Source organism: Neolamprologus multifasciatus, chromosome 20 (assembly GCF_963576455.1).
Source record: "Neolamprologus multifasciatus chromosome 20, fNeoMul1.2, whole genome shotgun sequence".
NCBI lineage: Eukaryota > Metazoa > Chordata > Actinopteri > Cichliformes > Cichlidae > Neolamprologus > Neolamprologus multifasciatus.
Window position 1 is genome coordinate 9,600,971 of NC_140458.1, and position 25,392 is coordinate 9,626,362.

Sequence of the window (25,392 nt, forward strand, 5' to 3'; positions counted from 1 at the left end):
CAATTTTGTATTTCTTCAGTGTATATTGTATGTATACTATGATGCTATGACTCCCACGAGGAAGACAATGGTATTGGCATCTTTAAGCTTTGTTTATAAAACCGTATAGACAAAATAAAGTCCAGGAGATTAAGTAAAAGAAAAAAAAAATCCCCCTTTATGACTATTTCCCCGTTAGAGACAAAACAGAAAAGTTACGATGAAGTTAAAATCCCTTTTATTTCTATTGGGTGAATGACTGAATGTAGTGTAAAGCGCTTTGGGGGTCCTTAAGGACTAGAAAAAGCGCTATACAAATGCAGGCCATTTACCATTTACCATTTATTGTAGCGTGATAACACAGCATTTCCACGACAGGTAGTTAAGTCTAATGCTTTATTGGGAGACAATATACTGCGTAAGTGCACTCAAATAGAAGCAAAAGCTTCTAGAAAGTAAAGCTGCTATTTGAATTAACTTCACATTTGCAGGTGGAGACTGTGCTGTTGTAAACACATTGCGGCGATTGCATCTGAGTTCCAGGAAATCTAGTTTAGCCCTAGTTCAGACATTTCTATGAATTACAGAGCAGAACAGATTTGAAAGGTGGTTCAAGTTTGAAGGCATGCATAACACGACATTATCACGGCTTTATTTGGTTACTGGTAGAGGAAAAGAAACGAATATTGTAATCTGACTGAGGAAAGTTTCGCTTTTCTTTTTCTTGCAGCCAGCGACAACTTTATATCTTGGTATCTCTTTGAGTATTTTGAATGAATTTATTTAGTTTTGTAGTTGTATAAAAATGACTAAGACGAAAAATTGTCTATACATGTAGATGAATTGTACTATGCTGAGTCAGATCGTTGTGACACGCCCCCCGTCCCCCGCGACAACACTTTTTATAAGAGCTCAGCTGGCAAGAGGGTTAAAAACCTTTCTGACTGCTTAAGTCGCAACAATACAGTCTGCTTAATATGAGCACAGAGCACAGAACGATGCTCACACAGATTTAGGTAAAGAGAAAAGCCGAATTAGTGCCGTGTGGAAGAGATACCTGGAATAATTCTTCCATTGGATTAAATCAACTCTCCTGGAGTGGCTGTATCATCTTCAAGGCTGGGAAGCTGAAGTATGGCTGTAATCGCCTGGCTGATCGTCCTCTTTTTGGGCATCCAGTGCAGTGTTGGGGAGATGGGCTGCCAGCAATGGACGCAGAAGGGGAGCGATGTTTGCTGTGAGCGCTGTCACCCAGGTAATAAAGAAAAAAAAGATCCAGAACCTTATAAAAGTTTGCAGATAGATTCTACATTTATTTGTTTTTGTACAGCTGTGCAGCTTTTTTGTTTGTTTGTTTTTAACGGCGCTCTTTTGAATGAAACTGCATTTAAGGTTTAGCCTACTGTACTCACGAGTGAGATAAGAGAAGTCTTTTCTTCCACATTATTAAACCCAGCTATTATCTTTGGATGTTGAAAAAAAAAAGTGAGAGATTGTTTTCCAACCTTTGAGGAGTTCCTCTGCGGTGGCCACATGCAACCAAAGATAGTTTCAGTGGTTTTTCACCTAATCCACAACAAAGGCAAGGATGATGCAGCTGATATATCCAATCATTGGGAAATGTCACTGACAGAATTTGTCAGTTTCATTCCTGTACATCCAGTGAAAGAGCAGTAAATATAGTTATTAGAGTTCAAACTTTTCTAGAAACCCAATCCTATAACTTATGAACCTTAAAAAGGAAATCTTTTTATTTATTAAGATGCATTATAGCGTTGATGGAGCCAGTGTCACTGAAATTTATGTGTATTTTACTCCCTTGCTTATTTTTGCAGGAAATCTCCTAGTCGAGGAGTGTGGTCGAACCCCAAAAGAACTTTGTAGACCCTGTGAGCCCGGGACCTATACAGTGCACCCTAAAAGATACCGGTGTTACCCTTGTACACAGTGTGTAGGTATGCTGGTGCATTAATTAAGTCACAACCATATAAAAACATTTCATCAGTAGTGTATTAAATTCTGGGCTAATATAGAAATCTGTAGTACTACTAGAGCTTTTAATCTTTTCGTATGTTTAGGTGCTCAGGTCCTTCTACAAGCCTGCACTCCCACCACTGATACCAAGTGTGGCTGTAGAGAAGGACTTACTTGTGGTGATGAAAGTTGTTCCTTCTGTGTGAAGACGTGTGAAAAAGGCTTTGAACCTACAGTTAATCGTAAGTAAAAGTACAAATAATAAGCTTTTAACTTTAGCCCAGACACTACACATGTTGGCTTAAATGGCAAATCAACTCACTGACTTTCTCCACAGGTGACTGCAGAAAATGTCCAAATGGAACTTTTAACGACAAAGTTCACCAGAAGTGCAAACCCTGGAGTACCAAGTAAGATAATACCCTTTACTAAACACCACCATGTTTTACTGTTGCTGTAATAAAACACTTGATAAATCCCAGAAAAGTCACAGGGAATCTTTTGTCACGCTTGTTTCTCCCAGGTGCTCCAATCCAAATGAGCAGATTGTGTTCAAAGGAGATGCATTAAATGACATTAAGTGTGTTCCAGTTATACCTGAGGAAACACGTGGCCAAAAAGTTAAACCTGACTCTGGTAAGTCATGATTCTTTTTCTTCTTATCATGCTTCAGTTCTGATCTAAAGTTGATTATAACAGTGCTGTTTTGAAACAGATGCTCAAGACCCGATATGGCCACTGTTTGTTATCATTGGCATACTTGTGTTGTTCCCCGTCACCATCATCATTATCATGATCGTGGCTGTGAAAAAACTCCAGAAAAGAAAGAAGACCAAAAAGAGAATTCATGAAAAAATCATTGTAAACCCTACAGGTAATTTCTCTTGCATTTCATGATTTGGTAATATATCACCTGAATCATAGTGATTAACTATTTTAATTGCTTACTTTTTCCCTCTTTTTCTCCTTCAGATGATCCCAGGACATTAATTGCAATAGAGTGCAGTTTCCATGAGGCTCAGCAGGAACAGGGCAGCACTTGCAGCTCAGAGTCACTGGACTCTAAGGACTCTTCAGAGCAGCTGATTGCATGAATGGAATGACCTGGGCTAGAAAGCCGCATGGAAGTAGCTTTTTCATTTAAGGAAACAGGATTTTACAGTTAAAATGGGATTCTTCTTTCTTCATACTGAACCACTTTTTTTTTTTTAATGTCTTTGTTATACCAAGTTGCTTAGGCCAGCTGTCTTTATTTTAGAACAGCATAAGCTACTGTGTAAAAAGGCCTAAGAGGTCAAAACAAACTGTAACATCTTGCTCAGTTTTAACAACTGGATACAGTTTCAGTGATCCTTCAATAACATAGTCAGTTGAAACAAGAGGAAGGGGAATTCTGAGAGGGGAAAGAAGAAAGTGGATTTAACAATAGAATTTACATGGTGAATAACCTAACAGCAGGCTGTTTTTTTGCCATCTTGGAATGTGAACGCAGTCATGAAATAACAATGAACAAAAGCAAGCCTTTTTGCCATTACGTTTTTAACTGCGTTCAAAGTTCAGTCTACTCTTCCCAGTACATCGTGGAACAGCTGTAGTGCGTAAGAGTATGATAGAGAGTAATTAATCTGGTATTTGCATGCCTGAGTGGTAAAACTGCCAAGTATTACTCAGTTTGAAAATACAATGTGGGTGAGTGCGCAAGTGGGTGTAACAGATTGATTTTAGTCATATTACTTTCTGAGCCTTTATATTACCTCCCAGTAGTATGGTTTTACATATGCTCAAAGCCTCAACATAACATAGCAACCTACCTGCTGTTTATGGCAGTTTTGTTGTTTTAATTGTTTTATCTGTTGGTCATTTACAGTTTGTCTTTTTTTTATAATTATTATTTGTTAAATTGTGAAAATTGGTAGCTAGACTCATTATTGCATGTAGCCTCTTCCACTCCACTGAACTTTACCAGGAACTATATGGACTTTCCAACTGTTGCTTAACTGGTCAAAAAAGTCCAGTGAAGGGACTTCCCTATTTTAAGTAGATAAAGCTACGATTCAAGCTGAAGCACTAGGGAGACCTATTAGTGAAATACTGTGTACAGAATGGTTCACAAAAGGAAGGTAAAAATTGTTCAGCTGTGACAATCACTGAGCATGTTAAGGCACGCTGTATGACTAAGTGTTTATCAGATCAAGTATGCGTTTAACAGGTCAGAATAAAAACAAAAATTAAATGCTCAAAAGCTTAGTAACACAATTGCGGAAATCTTTCAGTATTCCTCACAAGTGCCACATGGGAAATCCACCAATTATCGCTGTAACTCTTGAATGTCTTGGGAAATCCTGTGAACAAATATGCTTGACTGATGTAAATGACATGCAAGCTATACCCAGGGGACAAGCGGAAACCCCCCAGAGAGAGTCTTGTAGAGTGCGTTACTTTTATTTTCTTCTAGAACAGCAGAGTGGGCAGCAAGATTAGACCAAACGGTTTTGTTTTGTTTTTTAATTCTATTGCTCCCCTGGTCTGTAAAAGGCGAGTGTTTCTTCATGGAACATTTGAGAAATATACTGTGTGGGTTTTGCCTGAAAACGTTTACCCACGCCTATAGTAATAGAGCAGCGTATGAGTCACCTCTCCAGCAAAGCAAAATCAGTTAAAGACTTCAAAGTTCACAGGTGGCGCAGTGAAAAAGTGTTAACATTACAGTACAGTCATACAGTGACATTTTAATACGACTGCAGCACTTTATTATACCTGCTGAATATTACCTGATGAATGTCATGTACTTTTGGTTTGAGTGTATAATTTTGTCTCACGGTGGTTTCCTATAAAATGTCTTCAGCTGTCTATAGTACTGTATAAAACTGATTATATGTATTTTTACACTGTACTTACATCACATTTTTGAACACGCAATAAAGATTGTATTTATTATGTACAGAATAGTTGCAGTCATGGTGTCGTATTTCAGTTGTGTAAAGAAAAGAGTTTAAATGTGGCAGCAAGAACAACATACACAAAACAAAAAGAGAGACCAATAAATAGTAATACATGCATCAAAATTATTTCCAGTCACTTCTGTTAGATTCCTGTTTGGCATTAGGAATAGTGTTAAAGTGACCTGGTAAAACATGCAAGTGTCTTAGTTCAGAGTCTGTCTTTGGTGTTGGATTTTAGAGATTGCGAAATGTAGTTGTAAGCTCCAAAAGGTAATAGTAGCAGCTAAGCTTCATGTAGCTATTGCAGAGAGCTATAGTTTTATTTGTTCCATGAGCTGTCAGCAAGAGTATAATGAACTTCCTCGTTTGAGTGGGAAATAATTACATTTAATTTTGACTTCTTTCACTACCACTATGTTAATGTGATCCAGTTTTACAACTTCTGGGATTTCCATCTATAAAAAGTAAACAAAGTTAGTTTGATTGTCGTTGGATAACAGCAAACATGACAAGAACTGCTCTGAAGCAAGATTACTTTGTCACTATTTCTTTGTAAAGATTAATGTTCACATGCTTTTGGTGATTCCCCCAAGAAATAGAGTGGAGGAAATAATTATTTGATCCCCTGCTGAATTTGTACATTTACTCACTTAAGAGGAAATTAAGTCTCTAATTTTTATGGTAGCTTCATTTTAATGGAGAGCGACAGAATCTCAACCAAAAATACAGAGGATCGGTTGATCCTCTACAACCAATCCAGAATTCTGGCTCCCACAGATTGCCTATATCCACGCACATACAGGCAATTACAATCCATCAATCAATTACAGATACTGGCAATCTGATGTGTATAAAGCAAACCTGTCCACAGAATCAATTTCAAAGTTTTCACCACCATGGACAAGACCAAAGAGCTGTCAGAGAAAGTTACTGACCAGACTGTAGACCTAACACAAGGCTGGAATGGACTACAAGACTATCAGCAAGAAGCTTAGTGAGAAGGTAAAAACAGTTGTGCGACTATTCAGAAGTGGAATAAAATGGCATGGGAGAAAGCGCTACGGTCAGATGAAGCCAAAATCAAATTCTTTGGCATCAACTTGACCTACTGTGTTTGGAGGTAAAGAAACTGAGTGTGATCCAAAGAACACCATACTTACAACAAGAATGGAGGTGTAAATATTATGCTTTGGGGCTGTTTTCCTGCTAAAAGTACAGACAACTTGACTGCAATAACAGGGAAATGGACAGGGCCAAGTACTGTGAAGGTTTTGGATGAGAACCTCTTTCCCTCAGCCAGAACACTGAAGAGGGGTTGTGAATGGATCTACCAATTTGACAAGCACTCAAAACATATCGCCAAGGCAACAAAGGGGTGGTTAAAGAAGAAGCATATTAAGGTCATGGAGTGGCCTAACAAGTCTCCAGACCTCAATCCAATCTGTGGAGGGAACTGAAGCTTCAAGTTGCAAAGCATTTTATAACTTTTATATAATGTGTTTTTTCTGGATTTTTGTTAATATTTTGTTTCACTCCATTAAAATAAAATTACCATAAAAATTATTAACTGTTCATATCTTCATAAGTGAGCAAACTTACAAATTCACCATGGGTTCAAATAATTATTTTACCCACATTATACCTAGTTTAGACATAATTTCTTTAGGGATTATTAAAGTATTCTGATTCTGATTTAGACAATGGGACGGAGTTATATACTAGGTGGCAGAACATAGAAGTCTACTTGGATGGTTAAAGTGTAGGCACAACTTGGGGAGGACTGAGAGATCCAGCTGACAGTATACTGGTTAACTACATATAAAATACAATACAATAACAAACCCAACATTTCCCTTTAGCATTTATAAAAGCCATGATTTTAAAATGTTGTCTTTACTCACTTAATCAAGAATCTAAAAAGTCTCCTTATTCCACTGCTCTAAAAAAGTGCTAGTAGGTGCAGCTGAGTGAATGCTATTCGTGTCAGTTTTAACCCTAAAATAATAAGCAATGAGAACTCTAGCTGAACTGATTAAGTGTTATAAAAGAAATGGTGTATGGCCTACAGCAGAACACAGTGTTGGAGATCACTGTTGCTTGCAGTTCTCCTTCTTCTCTTTGGATTTACTTCGTCCTGATTTGTCTGTTTGACGCTTTGTTGGCGGAATAAATGTAGGCTCCTCAAGCATTTCATTTAGACCTGACTGTGGCACAGGAAGGGGCTGAGTAGCTGGACCTACAATGGAGGAAAAGGAACTGTCAAGTTATTGTTTCAACAGTTTCAACAGTGGTTTTATTTCAGTTCAGTTCAAATACCCATTCGTCCCATTTGGAGGCTCATTGTGCCTTGCCTCCTCGCCTGGAAGGTTGGATCCAATTCCTCTGCAATGTTTCTAATCTGCTGGGCTGATCTATAAATGTAGCAGCTGTAAGTCACCATATTTTTGAAATATCAGACATACAGCATTAATTAAGAGATTTAACTTGTTAATTACGGTGTAGTGGTGGTGGGACTTGGCGGAAGGTTCTCTGGAGAGCAGTCCTCAGTCGGGGAAGGAAGTCCCTCTGAGTCAAGTCTCTCTCGTTGGACCTGAAATGAACAAAGAGGTTTCTCAGCTTGTTTAAAAACTCTGCTGGCAGAAACGCCCAATAAAGACCTTTCAGACATATGCATAACAGGGCTGTGTATATGTTTGTCTTTGTCTTGAATTCCTAACCACATGTTCAAACAAACCTGTCTCTCTCTTGCAGCTCGTCTGTCATGATGATTTATCATTGCCCTATGCTCACGCCAAGACTCAGGCCCTTCCAGCTCACGAGATCTACGCTTTGATTTAATTTCTTCTTTCTGCATGAATCGTGCAATTTCCTACACAAAAAAAGGCATGATCTTACTAATCAGTTGGATGTTAAATAAATGGATACTGATGACATGTCAGTTTATCATTCCACCTCATCCTGTGCCACTTGTGCTACTCTGAAGTCCCCATCTGGATAAGGACAGCGTTGAGAAGGCTGAGAGTTCTGTGAGGAAACAGAAAGTAAATGTTCAGATCAACAAACCAAACTTGTTTTTCTGCTAACCTTCTAAACTACAGTGTTTCATGTTAAATTCTTGGATCAGTTACCCTCCTAAACAGCTTTTCCTCTTCCTCCTGTAGCTTGAGGGCCAGTTCTTCATCTTCTAAAACCTGCTGCAGCTCCCCCAGGCTCAGATTAGTTTCACTCAGCTCTGGTTGAAGTGGTGCGCCTAAAGATGAAGTTTGACAGTTTCAAATTCACAGAAAATTGAGCAACTGTGATGATGATGAGCACATGATTTGTTAAAAAAACATCACCCATTAATCATTCAAGTTTACTGAAAGAGTCTGGGAAAGGTTATTTACAATGACATTTGAAATGACAGCACAAGGTGAAAAGATGCAAAATGAAAGCAACTCCCTGGAATTAATTATCTTACAACCCTCAAGATGAAAAGAAAAAAAAAAAGAATTGGAAGAAGAAAAAGTAGAGAATTAAAGTACAAAGGAAAGACTATTTTAGACCACTGATTTTGTAGATATGAAACAGGGAAACGTCCCACTTCAGTAAGGAATCAAGACACCACTAAAGCCCAAGTCCAGATAAGAGGATGATTAAGGGAAGATGAGGAGCAGATGTACACAGAGAGGGACAGCACCATGCTGGAAGCTTTCCCTCTGCAGATTAGAGTTGGCTGCAGGTCTAAGTGTTACCTGCTGCTGTGCGCCTTGACCTATCCCTGGTTGAAGCCCTGTTGCTGGTGCTGAGACTTTGGCTACGCCCTGGGGCTCTTCGGCGGGGTACATTTACTCTCCTCTCCACGTCTTGCTCCTCCTCTGAGCTTAAGCTTTCTTCTGCGGTCCTGTGTAAATGCCTCCGCTCGCTTGCTGCCCTCCTGACTTTGTAATTATTTACATTCCTCTCTCCCCTCTCATCATTGTTACTCCACCTTCTACTGCCTTGTCTTTCTCTTTTAGCAAGGTCTGAGTCTCTTCTCCTAATCTCATAAATCTCTCCATTATCATGATGCCTGTCTCGGTCTTCTCTGTGATCTCTCCCACTGTTCTCTCGGTATGACAATCTCTTTCTGTCCCTAATATCTCCATGGAAACTGTGCCTCGTGGAAGCAGCTCTGTGGAAGGCTCTCTGATGTGGTTGGGAGTCGCCGCAGGAGACCTCACTCCCATGAAACACCTGGCTGTCTCTGCTTTGAGGCCTTATTTGCAGTGGCGCCCCATTGCCACCAAGCTTCACAGGCACACCCCTCTCTTTGAGGACACGGGCCAGCATCTTCCACACTTGGCTGCTTTCACTCTGCTCCCTGCGAGAGCTCCTCTTATCATCTCGAAAACGGACGTGTTTGTCAGGGCTGTCCTTGTAGCTCCAGGTCTTTGCAAAGTCTCTGTGGCTGTGTCTATCCCTGTCATGCAGCCGAACAGATTCACTGTGACTGCGTCGCTTTTCTCTAAACTCGACGAACTGAGAGCCTGTATCCTGACCTCTAATATCATACTTATCTCTGTACTTCCTCTCTTTATCCTGATTCCTAGGCCTTCTTTCATTCAGATCACCATTTTCATAAAAGTCCTCGTCCCACTCTTCTCTCTCCTCCCTGAACTCGTCTGAGAATGTTCTACGAGAGTAAACTCTTCTGTAATTTCTCTCTTGTGGCTGATGTAAAGATGCCCGCTGTCGAGCAGGTGCAGTGTTGAATCTTTCATTCAGCCTCTGGGACCAGACAGAGAGCTGTTCAGAGAAAACTGTGTCCGAGTCATCTGAATTTTCACTCAAAGGCTCTCTCAATTCACTCCTAATTTGCCTAATGGAATTGGGGCGTCCTTGATTTGACCATGAAGTTGTATTTTTCTGAGCTGCTAACCCCCTTGGGGAGTTAGTCTGAGGCCCAGTTATGTCTGAGTGAGAAGTAGAGGATCGCCACCTGCTGGTGGTGCTAGGGTACTGCTCCTCCCACTGACAAACGCTGTTGTGTGTGTGCTGTTGTAGGGATAGCAGTGCAGGGTCACTCGTGCTGCCTTTGGTATTGCCAAACATGCAAACAAAAAAAGGGTGGGTGGGTGAGTCTGTTAGTGATTATTATTAATGATGAGGTAACACAGCAATTCAAACAGCTGCATCTACAATTAGTATAAATGGATGAAATATAACTGACGTATTTCCATGCATTTACATACAAGAATGAGCCCTGCAAATGCTGAAAATGTAATTCCATGCGTTAAAGACAATATCAAAACAAACATGAAAGCAAGTTAGAACAAAAAAACATGAAGATATTCATGAACAAATTAGCAACTTTTTTGTTCATGGCCTTGTAGTATCTGTGGTGAGTGATTTAAATACAGCTGCAGTAATGATCACAAGCAGAGCCAAGAATGTTTAGTAAGAAGCTAAATAATGACAGGTTGTGTCCTATGGAAGTATAACAAAGCCTTCTGCAAACCACTAAAAATATCCAAAAACCCCAAAACATTTTATTTAATCAATGTGAAAATTTCTAAATAACCTTCATAACTATATACAATAAAGCTTTACCTTCACTATGGCTCCCTGACCCGCTACTTCGTCTCCTGATACTCTCCTCTTCCTCTTCTTGCAACCGTTTGGCAATTTCCTGTGGAAACAAGGCCAGTGTGTACACAAATATGACTTTCAGCAGATAAAATGATCTCTTCCATCAAATAAGCACTTAATCAACGATATTTTTCTATTTTCCAGTATTTTCAACAAGATTCACCAACAACATGTAAGGCATTTCTATAAAATAATGTGAAGAATGACAGAATCTTTTAGTGTATGACATAGTAAAAAAAAACAAAAAAAAAAACAAGTGCAAATAAAAGACTAAATTATAAAACAAAAAACAAAAAATTGAGCTTCCCCGATTAAAAGAATGACACTATAAATGGTCGGGTTACACTGATGTGGAAGTATGAGTCGACATAACTGCAAGAATGAGGCTCCACGTACATTGTACCCTTTTCCACCAACAGAGGGCAATGTAACATAGATAAAATCAACAGCTGCAATTTGACAATGAAGGAAAATCTTATCCATGAATTAATATATCCCATATGGATGATTTTGCTTTTGTTTACAATGTAGCAGAGTGCTGTCTTGGGCTCCAGATATTCCTTCGTCGGTTTAAACCTCACACCACTCTTTAAACTCGCGCAGCTCCTTTAGATTTGCTCTCATTGGTGAGGTAACAACCAAAATGGACCACAACCTTAGACCACATTTTTACATGAAGACAGGAATCTTTCTACATTGGACATGCAGAGTTATGTTGGGGGATTTGATTATGCTGTGAGGTAATGTGACATCTTAATAGCGGTCATTTAACTAATTCTGTTCTGGGTGGCAAGTGACACCACAGGATTTAGAACTCTGACTGAATAGAACCTGTAAGAAAAAAATTAAGAAAAAGTAAACTTTTACAGCAGAAGCAGATCAATGCCACTGCTCCACTTGAAGTAACACTGTCACGGGGGATTGTCTGGTCTTACCAGAGCAGCTTTGTGTCTCTACAGTCCAGCTTCAATGTATCTCAGTGCTACTTTTTTGTGCTACCAATAAATCATCAAAATTCAACCAGTGAATTCTATGAGATTTCCCTCTGTGGGCAGCATTTACAACATAAATCATAAGTAAAAGCAAGCACAGCTGCTTTTGCCTTGCAATCACGACATTTGTGTGAGCCACTTTGCCAGCATCAGCAGACAATCAGCAGCTTGCCATGGCAGGTTAGGCGTGCAGTGCCACAGGGATCTGGCATTTAAAAGTGCACAGCCTGATGCCTTCTGTTCCTTAATTAAAGACACGATCTACAGGGAGGCAAATATTTAATCAACACCTCTGATCTCCCCGTCATTATGGAAGGTAAGCTAACGTGTGCGCTAATAGTTCATCATTTGATCCCCACGTCAACACTCATAAAAAGAAAATACTGCAGAGCCAAAAAAGTAAACTAGGGTTTGCATTTAATGTAAAGTGTAAACCACAGAGTTCAAACCCAACCCTTTTACTAATGATCAAGGAATTTTACAGCCCTCTATGACCTCACACCCTCCAAACAAGGAGCTTTTATACACAGCCTTCTCCAAAAAGGAAACTGCCATGTAGAGAAAATATTTTGCTGTAGTAGCCATGTGAAACAGACAACCAGGCCAGCTGGAGAGTTTTCATGGCTGAGTCAATGACTTTTTCCAGCACAATAGACTTCTCGTTTCTCAGCAACACCATTCATGTTATTCAAAGAATCAGATGAATTTCTTTTTGGTAAAGCAAGTTATACAAAATGCATCAAGACAGCATCATTGAGGGGGGTGGGATTTGTGTGAACATTCAAACACTGTGGGAGTGGTGATTGATGAGAACCATCTGGTTGGACAACCCTGTTTTGGCTGCAAGATGAATTGTTTTTGTATTTACAGCTCTGTAAAGGTTCACTTCCCTACCATAAACAGGAGATAGATACATTTAAAAACAGCTATCCAAGCATTATATTTATGTTGCAAACTTGGATTTGGAACCAGATGGTCATGCTCATGTTTGTTTATATTAAAACTAGATGTACAGCACCGTGTAAGCATCTTGAGCCACGGCTGATTTCTTTTATAGCTTGTGTCTAAGGAGACAAACGTCACACGAGCAATTTCAGAGGAATGTTTTTTGTTTGTTAAGCCATTTAACATTTACTTGTAAATCACTGAAGCATAAAAAAGAGACCAAAGTGAAGGGAGGAATAAAGAGCTTATTTTAATTTGAATCTTTAGGCACTTTGTTACTAGCAGCCTCTCACAAAAACACATCAACTGTTGCCATTTTGTTAGCATAATAAAACAAATGTCAAAGATAACAAAGTTTGACAGCATAAAATAATATTTTTGTACTGATTACCAAGGGCAAGGAGTATCTTGGGATGGTGTGCAAAGTGTCCTTAAAAAAACACACTGAGAAAACTAAAGTGGAGACAAGAGAAGTTACACATCTGCTACTTTGATCTAAAAAGCTGAAAGACATGTCTTCAAGAAATAGGGGGAAAAAAATCCAGCAAAGACCTGATGCATGGCCCTTCAGTTGATCCGTGTACTGTTCACTGAGGCCACCTAGAAATGGTCTCAGTGGAAGCGTGGCTGTCAAAAAGCCATTCATAAAGAAAGGGAAAAGGCTTAAGAATGCCAAATTACACAAGAATGAGTGGCAGGTAGTCCTATGGAGAGGTAAACCAAATCTTAATATTTTGGTTCTACAGGAGATCAGGACAGAAGGATAACAGTGAGTGTCTACAGTGTCTAAAACACAGTGAATGCGCTGTCATGGTTAGAGTTTTGATGTAATTATGAATGCAGAAAATTACTGTTCGTTTTTGATCCAGCATGCAACACCATCTGGAAAGCATCTGATAGCTTTATTATTATTATTTTTTTAATCATGACACTGATGCCAATCACAGTGCATAAAAGCATAGCTAGATGGGAAAACAGACAATAGCGTCTCAGAACCCAGATCTCAACATTATTAAAACATTGTGGCAGAAAACGGAACAACAGGAAGCCAACATCCAAAGAAGGGCTTTAAATGTCCTTCAATGGAGAACTATTCCTGAAGACTACTTACAGAAATTACAAGAAAGCTTGCCTAAGAGAGTTAAGGATGTGTTGAAGAAAAGGTGGTCATACCAAAAACTGACTTTTAAGCTTCTTAAAACTGCACAAAATCTGTTTTTGCCTTATACACTGCATTTCAAAAATATGCTTGCACATGTTAAATTGCAGCATCTATTTCCCAGCAAAATGTAAAGAAATGAGGGACGGGTCGAGCCTTTTGCATAATACTGTATTTTAGGAACAGATACACCTTGTACATCTTTGAGGCTATACTCAGGTCAAATAGTGATTCAGCTAAATGATAATGTCATCATGCTATCGAGTTCACATCGACACGTCATAATATACATAATTTGTTAAACTAATAAGCACTAAAAGCAAAGTGCAGCTATGGATAATAGACATGGCACTAGTTTTGCAAATATTAGTTGATAAACTAAGGAAATGAACCTGATCATAGCATTAGTTAGTTGTTAGTTGTTCATTTCATGGCAACACTAACGAAATGATCAGGAGATCGCTGATGTCATAGGTTTCTTTTTCCCAAGATCATAAATGTAAGTACGAAGTTTCATAGCAATAAATTTCTGTTGAAATAGTTTCAGTCAGAAGTAATATTCCTATACATAGAGCTTGAGTGCTAATGGGGCTAAACATTCAAGCAATCATTCTGTAATAGAGCTTATTAGAATCTAAATGATTTATTTAGAGATTAAAATATTAAACAACAAAATTGAGAATACGACAGTGTGCAAGTTTTGCATGACTGAATGCGCACATATGAATGCATTCTGGATAAAGCACCTGCTGGTCCATGTCTGGAGCTAAGCACCGGTGAAACTGCTTGAGCCATCATCACTTGAACGACTGTGCTACACAGCTGACCGTGCTTTTAAAGCCCTCTCTTGGAGCGATGGATACACCCGAGGCCCAGAGCAGCACTTTGCTGCCAGTGGGATTCATTATTTACTCAGTTAGTCCTAAGTGTGAGCAGAATGAGCCATATGATACTCCCTGTAACAGGCGCATAATTAAATGATATATAAATACATCCTAAGTGCCATAAATGCCTATGAGTCCCTGTGCTGTGTGTGATTTCACTGACTTTAAAGGGGAATGCCAATGGTATTAATTTACCTTTTACCATCACTAAATGCTATAAAAAATGATTTTTCCTTACTTTTCACCTGATTTTTTTCACATTGTTTTGTAAGTTTGTATGTATATCATACAAAAAAAGTTAAAAAATATATTTGTGTTATCCCTTTTAACAAAAGAAAGAAATGCTCATACTTCCAAGGACAGACGAGAAACGAGTATCTCTCCAAGTATTACTTTGTGCTGAAGGTAAACTTGTTCATACAGTATCCTGTTCTGCTCTGGTTACTGCCAGCAACTTGATGCCCATGGGAAAGGATTTGTTCCTCTTTCAGGAACAAATCCCTCACAATATTTTACTTTGCAAAGTTTGCTGTCAAGGTTTTTTATCTTATTATCAGGGGAACCGTTTAGTTCGGAGTTAATACCATGGAGCTTTTAAATTAAAAATGACAAAAATGAGTGGCTGGTAGAGGAAAACTGATTTTCTACTTTGCACATCTTTCATTCAAGGAGCACGTCTATATCTTCTAGAATAGTCTATAGTGGTTTGAACTTGACTTTAAAACTATATATTTGCACAAGAAAGAGATACAGATTAAGAAATACATTTAAAATACAAGTACATGCTCATGCTACTGTATTGTTTGACCTGTGTGCGCTGTGACATTAAAATGATGATATTATAAGGCGTTGAAGGTGCATAAATGCAAAAAAGGGTAATTTTAGCCTACTGCTGATTGATTACTAGGCAACATGAAGACACGATAGATCATGTATAATTCAGCTTTTATGTATATGAATGAGATGTAATTATTTTGAAACTGAAATAACAGAAAACAGGTAAAAAAAGCAGGTCCTTTTAGAACATTAGCAGGTCGCTGCCAGGTAATATATTATGATGACATCAGGATAAATATAACTGAAAATTGGTGGATATAAATTAGATACTACTGTCATGAAAACTATCATAAAAATGATAAAATACTTTCATAAAGTGTTATAGGGGCAGTAATGCTGAAAACAGATCATTTTATCCCGTTGCTAGTTACAACATCACAATATCTGATATAGATAAGAACCTTCATGGGCCTAAGATGTACCTGTGTGCCAAGTTTGGATGCTCTCCTGATCATCTAGGGAGGTGTTGGCGGTCACACACACACAAAAAATGAACATGCAGAAAGACAGAGAGAGATTTTGTATATTATAGTAAGATGAGCTTACCAGCCATGTCGTATTATAACACTAGTACACTTTCCATCAAAGTCAACTGAGCTAAAGATAAGATTTTTTTAAAATCAAATATGTTCAAAGTTACCAAACCTAACAGGTTTCTCCCTATTTGGTTAAATGCATGACAGCTCATGGTTAAGCTCACCAGTTAACCTAGACTATAGCGAGCATGGGTGCTAAGGTAAATAACCCATTTAAGGTTATGATAAAGTTCCTATATTTGGGTAAACCCTTTGAGATGTATGCATCATCTCATTTCAAAGGGGTCCAACCTGACTCTTCTTATCCCCATAAAGGTAGATTCATTTTTTTGAATGTTGGGTACTGTAAAAGAAGATTAAATACACATTGCTTTTTTTTTTTTTTTTTTAATTTATGCACAGGTTGGTAATAAAATATGCTATGTAAGCAAAGAGATGTGAGTAAAAGCTCACCTCATCATCCAGCTCCCTCCTCTGAGCCTCCTCAGCACATCTCTGGAGTTCTTCCTGAATCACACGGGCGTACTCAAAGTCCTGCTCCTCTCTACAAAGCAGTCGCAGAAGAAAATTACTTCTCATATTTGTGATTTATGGATACAATAATCAACATAACATGCAGCAAAGTAAAAGAAGACACAAATTTGTGCAATAAATTTACATGCAGTAGCGTAAGGGTTGCATGTAGCACAGTGTGGTTATTGCAGGAGTGTGCTTTGAGGAGTCACCTACAGTTGTCTGGAGGCCTGTCTCTGAAGGGCACTCTGCTGGGCCTGCTGCTCCTCCTCTTCATCCTGCAGCTTCTTGGCTACACGGATGTCATTCTGCACAAGCTGGTTCTTCAGAATGTTGGTGGTATAGTATTGCTCGACTGTAAGTGCAAGGCAGAGGAAAGGGGAGATAAGTAAGTATCAAAAGGGACCGTATTTGATCTATTACATATGAATTAATATTTACTATATTGCATTTGAACTTTAAATCTGTTTTCATTTTAAATCATTATGAATGTTTTGATTATCTGAAACATGGTTTGCTGCATGCCAGCTCTTCAGTGATGACACTTTCGAGGAATCTTAAAAATACATACCAAATTGTATGGCTGTTTTGTTTTTTTTTTTTTTGTTTTTTTACAAAGATGTACAAAGACACCACAGCAGCAACCAAAAAGGATTTCATGGAAATACATATGTTATGTAGTACAAATACATCTGGTTGTTATATAATCTTTTCTATCTCTTTGTGTCAATTTAATATAAGTTTTTGCAATAAAATCCAATCTAACGCAAACCAATCCAACAGCAATGCCATACGTTTTTACCTTTATAAAGATGGTTTTAGTGCGGTTCTGTTAACAGTTCAGAGAGTTGACAGTTATTGAAAAGTGTTCATAAAATTTTGATTGCGTAATTAAAATACTCGAGGGAGCTGTTGTTTTGGATTTGCATTATTTGGCACACCAGTGCAATTCTAAAGTCCTTGGCAAGTCTGCAGCATAACACTGTGGTTGTGAATACTTCAGGAAAAGATAAACCCAACATCCAGTGGTGGTTCACTGAGACAGAATGGAGTGCAGCTCACATAATAGAAGTTAGTAGACGCTTGCACAGTATGCAGCTGTCAAATAGCTGCTTAACTTTGTACTTACTCTCCTGCTCTTGCAGGTTGTGTGCCAGCGCTCCATCCTCCAGAACAGCAAAACACTGGCACACTGAAACAATAGACAACAGCAACATTTACAAACAGTTACAAAGTGCTCACAAATGAATGAAGGGGTGGGATACAAGTGTTTAATAAAGTGAGGAGTTCTCAGAGGCCGACGATTACTAAAACAACAGAAAACCGACAGCAGTCAAGAATGGATGTCAATGGCTCCATCGAAAAACAAAAGCTAAGCCTTTGGATGAACTGTGCTGCTTTTGGTCCAACAGTCTGTCCAAAGGGAAACAATAGGATACAAGTACTGTGTGTTATGATGGATGTTTACACGATACAGACAAAAGCAGAGGAGTGTCCCTTTAAACTGAAAAAAGCAACCGTCCACCACTCTGGCATCACTGTTAAATACATGAAAGGATCTTATAAAATGTTTATAGCAGGGTAGCAGCATTTCAGAGAAAGATTCAAGTGCCCAAAATTAGCAGTCAGACTTTTAGAGCAAAATAGCAGCTCCACCGTCCTAAGCGATGCTCATGTGCTACACATGTGTGTGTGAGCAGCTTTTAACAGTAACAGCAGTACAACACACATAGTCATTCGCTCATTGTTAAAAGGATGCTAAGAGATGCCTAGGTGCATGCTTTTCTTTCACTTATGTGCTCACTATGCCTACCAAATGAATATGCAAAGTTTAAGAGCAGCTGCCTGCAAACATTTAAGTTATTGCAGATGGTACAAATGTACAGTGTGTCGAATGAAAGCTGTAAGGCTGTCATAAATCCAAAGGCTTTAACTAGAAGCTTGCTGTATTCCAACTCTGTCTGGTACTCCATATCAAGCCACAAGTCTTTCATATCCTGTGATCCAGTAGTCTGGCCACCTGCTGCTAGATATGGCAATAAAACATATCAGTTTCATGTCATTAGTGAACTCTCACCCTTGCACATTTAAAACCAAACAAACTGCAAAGACTAGCACTTTAACATAGACTCAAGAACATAAGAAATAATTATACAATTGTTATTCTAAACTATAAATATATCAAGTGCTTACAGTAGTCCTTAATGAGGCACAGTAGCTTCTTATCTGTGTTTAAAGATCTGTCAAACAAACTCAAACGTTACTCAGGAGAAAATAAAGCAGCATTGTGGCTTAGATGTTTTTCCAACTCTTCCAATTCTCCACACACACAGCTTACAGTGACCACGCCAAAACTGCTTAGCTACCTAATAGATTTTCATCAGGAAACCCAGAGAATTGCCTTTTCGTACAATGGAGGCTTCTAAATAGCAAAAGAACGACAGAGGACAGTGTCTAAGAGGAGATTTAGCTCACTGCTGAAAACCTTTCATGCTGAGCCAGAGACTGGGCCAATTAAAAACACCTGTCCTTCTGCTAATCCATCCACTGAGCCCAACACAGCGGGCTGTGTAACGGTTGTGGAGACAATGGCTCCACAAATGTTGCACACATGCTTTCAGTTGTTTAAGATAACCTGATTAGCTTGTGAAAGCTTAAAATTTATATGCAGGCTGTAACACATTTTACATTGATATTGTTGTTGTTGTTGTTTTTTATTCTTTTAGCCTTTATTAGGATATATAGACAGATAATATTTCTAAACTTTCAGGAAAACCTAGTAGTGATATATACTGCTTAGACAATTGGGTACACCAGCATGAGCTTACATACTATTAAAGCTACTCAATTTCTGATGCTTGTAAGTTTTTAGACCGAGAGACACTTCTAATGCTCTTCCTTCTAGCCCTGTGACAGATTGGTAAAGCCTGTACCTAGGCAGCTGTGACCATAAGTTGAATAAGTGGATGGACAGATGTCCAGGAAAATGTTACCTTTAACCACAGCCTCAAAATAAACACATAACTGTCAACACAAAATGATCAATATGAGCGAGTATAAAAAAAAAAAGTTGTTAGGGGTCAGGTTGCCACTTGCTTGAGGATGCTTAATGGAGAGCAGCGTGTTATTATTAAAGGTGTATAGATAAATGAAGTACATATTTACCCCCTCCAAAAAAAAAAAAAAAAAAAAAAGGTTTTAAATAAAAGGCAGACAAAGATCTCTGAAATGTACTTACTATCTGGAGATGTATTAGAAGGTAATACTGATGACGACAACAAATTGGTGGCGTCGACATTCATTCTAATAGGGATATATTAGGATTGCAGGACAGCAGGTGAATACAAATATAACATCAGGTGTTTGATCCATTCCAAGCTTGAAGAATGTTTCAAAACATTCATTCATATCTAACTCATACCTATCTAAATATGCATTCCTCTCGCATTTTGTTGAACTTTATCTTGACCACTAACGCCTAATCCTATAATGCTTATAACGATTTTCTTCATTTATACAAAACACAATTGTATCCAAAGTTTTATGAACAATCAAAGGCTCTTCCTTGTTTGAAAATAGGACAGTAAAAAAAAAAAAAAAAAAAAAAACACGACCCAAATGCCTGAAACACTGCTAAAAAAAAAATACTGCTAAGAAGAAGTCTCTGAGGAGTAGGTTTCAATCTAGAGAGGCTCAACTGTCACAGGCCATGAAAATCACCCAGACAGCACAAAGCCCCAAAGGGAGCCTCTTTACAACATGAACGACCCTACAAGCCTACACTGAGAGTTTTACCATAACAGACATGCATTACCACTTACACCTGTCGCTGAGCTTAAGAGACTATCCGCTAAATGGATCTCTAACCTGCCCTTATGGGTCCAGTCTGCCGGTGAGGAGGGTTTAAGTCGAAGGATTGATTTTATCCGACGGTACAAAATGACAAGTCCAAACAATTTACTCTTCGAATCCAACGAAGAAAGAAGAGAAAAGCGGAAAATGAGGGGAAAATGAAAGAAATGACAGTCTTCTCTGGCATGAGCATGGATGTGCATGTGGGTGTGCCTGCATTGTGGGCGAACTTGTTTTTCCACAGCACTGCTATAGGAGTTGGAAACAGAGACTTCACAATTGTTACTTCTAAACAGGTTTTGTGAAACAAGGTGTGAGACACTCAGAGCCACCAATCCCCCCCAAAAAAACATATGCTCAGTGTGACTGCAGGCAATCCAAGTGTAAGCTTCTTAATGAAGGTCCTTAATAGGGTTGTGTCTGTTTAGTGAATCAAATATCCAGCAGGGGAAAAAAAATAATGCTACGTTTGAAAAAACAAGGATAAGATCCACTGAGAGTGAGAAAGAGTACAAAGCAAAAACATAATGTAAAAAAAGCAAAAAAATTAACAAAAAAAGCCTGAGTCAGCATCATTGTATAGCACAGAGCTTCCCACTAGTTTGACTTTTGTAATATCCAATTTTTAAGCAAGAACCTACCACGGCTAGACAGTCGTATGGAAAAATCTGTTTTCCACACATTTAAATGCATTTTTTTCAACTGCAACCTTCACTCATAATACAGAAACACATAGGTGACTGTGTTTTTATTAGCGCACTAACAGCCAATCTTCCAAAACTAAATTATGCAGATCATGTCTATGATCCAGCGCGCAGGAACAGCCGCTCAAACACTGACAGAGATATTTCACTTTCATCTTCACAGCTACTTGGATAGCAGCAGTTGCAAATGCCTGCCAAACAAAGAAACCGGCTAAAGGAGAAATGACAAGGGTTCTATTTTCAGCCAAAATCCCCCACCGACCGCCCACATGCTCTCTCCTCTCGCTCCCTTCCTCTCTGGACTGTTCTGCTCTCCTCCTCACTGCTTTTTCTGCACAAGATTCCACCATGAAGTGCCTGACCATCCCGCAGATCTTTGTGTTGTGCTATAAACGCAGCGTACTGGGCCAAATAACTCCTGAACTGGACCAGTTTGTCAGGGAGAACAAAGAGAGGTGAGGGGTATTGGGACTCTGGGTCAGTTGGTGAGAGTGAAATTAGGAATGAGGGGGAGGTGGGGGGAATTCCTCTGGGAGCTGCATTCCCTCAGCACATCAGGCTATATCAGGAGCAGGAGAGGAGGGAAAAAACAGGAACTGATAAGGGGTGCAGTGGAAACAAAGAAAGCTGACTTTGCCAGGGCTCTTAAATGGTGAGGAAAGTGAAGGTGGAAAGGGACAAGGGAAACTTTGGCTCTTAGGAAAAAGGAAGCATATGCATCCACAAAAGAACACAAAGTAAACCATCGCAGAGCTAAAAAGAGAAAATGTCTGTCTGGTAAAATGATAATGGATAAAAAAAATAAAAAAAATCAGTGACCAGACAGATGATTTACATACTGCAATTGCCTCATTGACAAGTTTATAGTTGCTATTACTGGCTTTGCTTGTGCACTGGCCCCTGCTCAATAAAGCATGAAAATGCTAAGCTGCACAGTGTGCCCTTTGTGTGTGGAAACAAGAGTGGAGTGCTGAATTATCTCCCTTGATAAAAAGACTCACAGACCTACTTCTATCCCATTCATTAGCTTGGACATGCCAAAGAATGAGTCTTCACTGAGGCGACAACTTATAAGTTCCTAACCTGTGAATGTTTCCACACTTACATGCAAGCAGATAAAAATCAATTTAGCGCTGCATCTTAATAACACCGAGACAATATTGTGGCGTTGCTTAGCTTTTTTCTTTCTGCTCATATTTAATACCCACATTGGCATGTTTAAAATATATTTATGCTTGTATCGTGGTACGCATAGTATCACCATATTCTTGCCAATACACATTCCTGCTTTCCATACATACACACTTCTCTAACTATACTGAATATGCTAGACAATAAATTCATATTTGTTTACAACATTTCAAATGTATTGTGCTGAATAATTTTCAATCTATAGCTTAAAATGACTCTGAAGATAAATTCAGATCAGGCTGTTGACCCAGTTCGGATCTTGAGCTTTATATTTGCTATCATATATTACTGTTACTACAAATAAGAATATGCTCAACTGACAATTTATACACTTTGTTACCAGTTTAATAGAATAGAATAGAATAGAATAGAATAGAATAGCCCTTTATTGTCGCTGTACATGCACAACAAAATTGTTGGTGCTCCGCATCAACTGTGTCGGAATAAAAATTAAATAGTGGACAACAGGAATAAATAGCAAACAGGAGAAATATATACAAAACAAGAGAACGGCACACATTAGAGAACCAGTTGCAAAGTGCTTGGAAGTACTGCAGGGAAAATACTTGATCTGAATAGAGTAGGTATGGCTTGTTACAGGAATATATCCTACCTCAACAACGATTATAATGCACTGATTTCCTTTTTAACTATTTTGCAGAAAGCTGTTTGTAGAAGGGCTGAAATGTACTGTTGTAGACTGACAGCTACAACACAACAAAGACAAACAATGAATAAGCTCAATTTTGTCCCACCATTTAAACTGTTGCGGGTTCAAATATTGAGAAGGGACACAGAAACAATACTGATCCAGGAGGGTTAGGTCAAACGATGATTTTAATGAACACGCGTGGAGAGACGACCACTGTACGCAGACAGCATCGATCTCTAACTAACAATGCACAAGCAGATGTTTTATACCATTAGGGCTTAAGCTAAAAAACACAAGCACATAATTGTGAGTATTTTGCAGAGCACCTTCATCTGAGCTGAATTCCCCTTTCTTTCCCATGGATTCACATATCCCAGCTATCTCATTCTTTGCTCTTATCTGCATCCAGCATGCTAGTTCTGTCACTCATGAGATCAATCTCTGTAAAGCAATGCAACATGAACTTTTGTACACAACAACTTTGTACTCCAGCCTTATTTTACCTGGCTTTAGTCTTTCCTGTATGGTTGCTGTCCCAAACTCTACACGGGAAACCAGCTTAATAAACCTAAAGCTGGCTGGACATGTGCATGGACCCTCATCAAGTTTTTTCCAGGCTCAGCCTTTTGGGGGATTGACTGCGCACATAAAAATGACTGGTTCAAATAAAGCTTGGACAAAGAGGTTTTGTTACCTTTTATAATGCTTGCATTTGCTTGTTATTTCTGGCCGTGCAATAATCAAAAATGGTTTTGTTTTTAAGATTGGGCAAACTAACCCCTACTTAGAAAATGCTGGTTAAAAATATTTTTGTCCTGGTGATTTTCCTTTGGTGAAAGGCCAGACCAACCTGTTGCAGGGGAAAAACCCTGCTCATACTTCAGTTGTTTGAACAGCGTTAATGATGCGCACGTTTCCTTTGTTAGATAGTGATTCATAAAAGATGATCAGTTCTTTTTAGATGCTTAGTACATTTGAACAATTATTAAACTTGATTGAAATATCATCAGATCCCTGTGTGTTTATTTTTTTTCTCGAGACTTCATACAAAGCAGTTCAATTTGACTGCAATAAACAGACTAGAGTTTTTTAGCTTTCCTAACAGACAATTCGGTACCAGCTTTATTCCTGTTACCATACAGCACAGCACTTAAATATGCACTGTCTGCTGCATCAGCCACAACACACGACAAGACACTTCTTATCCGATGTAGATACAGAGCACTGATTTAAGTTAGTCATAACACAAAAATGAGAGGATACAAAGTGGTCGCTCTCATTCTCTCTCAAACAGAAGGGTAGACAAGTCTGCTCTTAGCTAGAGTGTCAATAAAAACTCTTATGGGCTCCATGTCTGTAGCTCAGTAAGTCTCTAACCTGCATGTATAGAGGCGAAACACGCACACACACAAAGCTTTTCTCCAGCACATACAAAGAACCACTTTTCTCTTGAACTTTCTATAGCTGCTAAAGTTGGGTCTGTGTGGGAGTGTATAAGCCTACCTTCTTGGACACGTGGAAGGTTGGACTGGTCAATCTCCAGCTCTGCCATCACTGTCCTCCCTGTGCCCTTAAAGCCTCATGGTGATACAGAAGACTCTGGCAACAGAAAGAAATTGTTTCTTAATTAACATACAGTAAAATTAAGAAACAATGAATTTCCACGCTAGACAACCATAGGGAACTCGAACCTCAAATAAAACATTTGGTAATAAACATACTGAACAGATATTAACCCACTAATAGTCGCCCACAGAGCTGATACACTAATTAGCTGAGATCAATGGCTACCAGGAGCAACGCTACTGTTGCCATTAACTAAAGGTTAGAATGTAATGTAAACATAATTTGAAGGCCACTTGCAGAACAAAGTAAAATAACAGCAGCCCTACCTGTTCCCAGCACGCAGCCGCCCACGTACACACTGCAGTGTTGTGTTTGTACACAGCCTATTCAACAAGTACCAAACATGACAGCGAAGTGTCAACTTTGGAGTCGCTCGCACTTCTCCCTCCCTCTCTCCTTTCCTGTTTCTCTGTCTGTGCTACAAACTATCCAAAATGTCACGAGCGCACTTGACCGTTTCTAACGCCTCTACTTTGGGTGTGAATTTTAAGCGAAAGCGGAGGTACTTGTTCATCACAGAAACAAAGACCCGTAGACTCGTGATGGGAAGCCAGGGCGGACAAACTTAGCCCACAGTCTGTCGCTCCGGCTGCTGCTTCTTCGCAGCTCCTGTTCGGCAACAGTGTGGGCGGTTAAAAGATGCTGCCTTTACGTGCAAACCGAAGCTCGGGCTCTCGTCTATCACGAGCCATGGTATCTTAAGAAAAATTCAAATGTATTGCCAAATGGTTTACCAGCTCTTTCATTCCACGAAAGGTTTCTTCGGTGGCAGGAGCAGAGGCAGGATGAAAGGTCGGTGTAGAAAAAATAATGCTGTAAGGAAAGAAGAGCTCAATTCAGGCCAAAGGTGATTATGAATTCTGATTTGACACGTGGTAGCAGGACACTGAAGTTGGTGACACCCATCTTGTATACTATTAAAGCTCCAGTAATGCTGTCCAGGCCTAAGCATACATAGTTGTTCAGCGAGTGAATTTGTATTTTTCAACAGTCTTT

The 25,392-nt window shown here is 39.0% G+C and overlaps 2 protein-coding genes across 7 annotated transcripts; one reads left to right on the forward strand and one right to left on the reverse strand.

Moving 5' to 3' along the window:
• Nucleotides 1-92: 92 nt before the first annotated feature.
• On the forward strand, nt 93-5,936 carry tnfrsf9a (tumor necrosis factor receptor superfamily, member 9a). Its single transcript, XM_085146357.1, has 7 exons — nt 93-1,234; nt 1,815-1,934; nt 2,058-2,195; nt 2,291-2,363; nt 2,477-2,589; nt 2,669-2,827; nt 2,926-5,936. The coding sequence occupies exons 1-7, from the start codon at nt 1,114-1,116 to the stop codon at nt 3,045-3,047; spliced, it is 846 nt and encodes a 281-aa protein (XP_085002483.1). The 5' UTR covers nt 93-1,113; the 3' UTR covers nt 3,048-5,936.
• On the reverse strand, nt 5,569-25,289 carry ccdc187 (coiled-coil domain containing 187). Of its 6 annotated transcripts, none has more exons than XM_085146307.1 (14): nt 24,663-25,035; nt 24,274-24,369; nt 17,501-17,563; nt 16,588-16,726; nt 16,312-16,402; nt 15,745-15,777; nt 10,467-10,545; nt 8,630-9,949; nt 8,024-8,145; nt 7,848-7,919; nt 7,630-7,764; nt 7,391-7,485; nt 7,212-7,321; nt 5,569-7,131 (listed from the first exon to the last, which is right to left on the reverse strand). In XM_085146307.1, the coding sequence occupies exons 2-14, from the start codon at nt 24,320-24,322 to the stop codon at nt 6,983-6,985; spliced, it is 2,457 nt and encodes an 818-aa protein (XP_085002433.1). In that variant the 5' UTR covers nt 24,323-24,369; nt 24,663-25,035; the 3' UTR covers nt 5,569-6,982. The 6 variants fall into 6 exon arrangements, with proteins under 6 accessions (XP_085002433.1, XP_085002430.1, XP_085002435.1 ...); XM_085146304.1 differs by lacking the exons at nt 24,274-24,369; nt 24,663-25,035 and adding exons at nt 19,610-19,674; nt 20,239-24,267 and having other exon boundaries at nt 7,212-7,306; XM_085146309.1 differs by lacking the exons at nt 15,745-15,777; nt 24,663-25,035 and adding an exon at nt 25,131-25,289 and having other exon boundaries at nt 7,212-7,306.
• Nucleotides 25,290-25,392: the final 103 nt, after the last annotated feature.

Coding starts and splice junctions, on each gene's coding strand:
- tnfrsf9a (XM_085146357.1), top strand. CDS start 1,114: ATGGCTGTAATCGCCTGGCTGATCGTCCTCTTTTTGGGCATCCAGTGC. Junction 2,590..2,668: donor AAAAGTTAAACCTGACTCTG/GTAAGTCATGAT, acceptor GTTTTGAAACAG/ATGCTCAAGACCCGATATGG. Junction 2,828..2,925: donor AATCATTGTAAACCCTACAG/GTAATTTCTCTT, acceptor TTTCTCCTTCAG/ATGATCCCAGGACATTAATT.
- ccdc187 (XM_085146304.1), bottom strand. CDS start 20,576: ATGTTTTTTTGGGGGGGATTGGTGGCTCTGAGTGTCTCACACCTTGTT. Junction 17,564..19,609: donor TTCTAATACATCTCCAGATA/GTAAGTACATTT, acceptor CTATTGTTTCAG/TGTGCCAGTGTTTTGCTGTT. Junction 8,146..8,629: donor GTCAAGGCGCACAGCAGCAG/GTAACACTTAGA, acceptor CTTCATCTTTAG/GCGCACCACTTCAACCAGAG.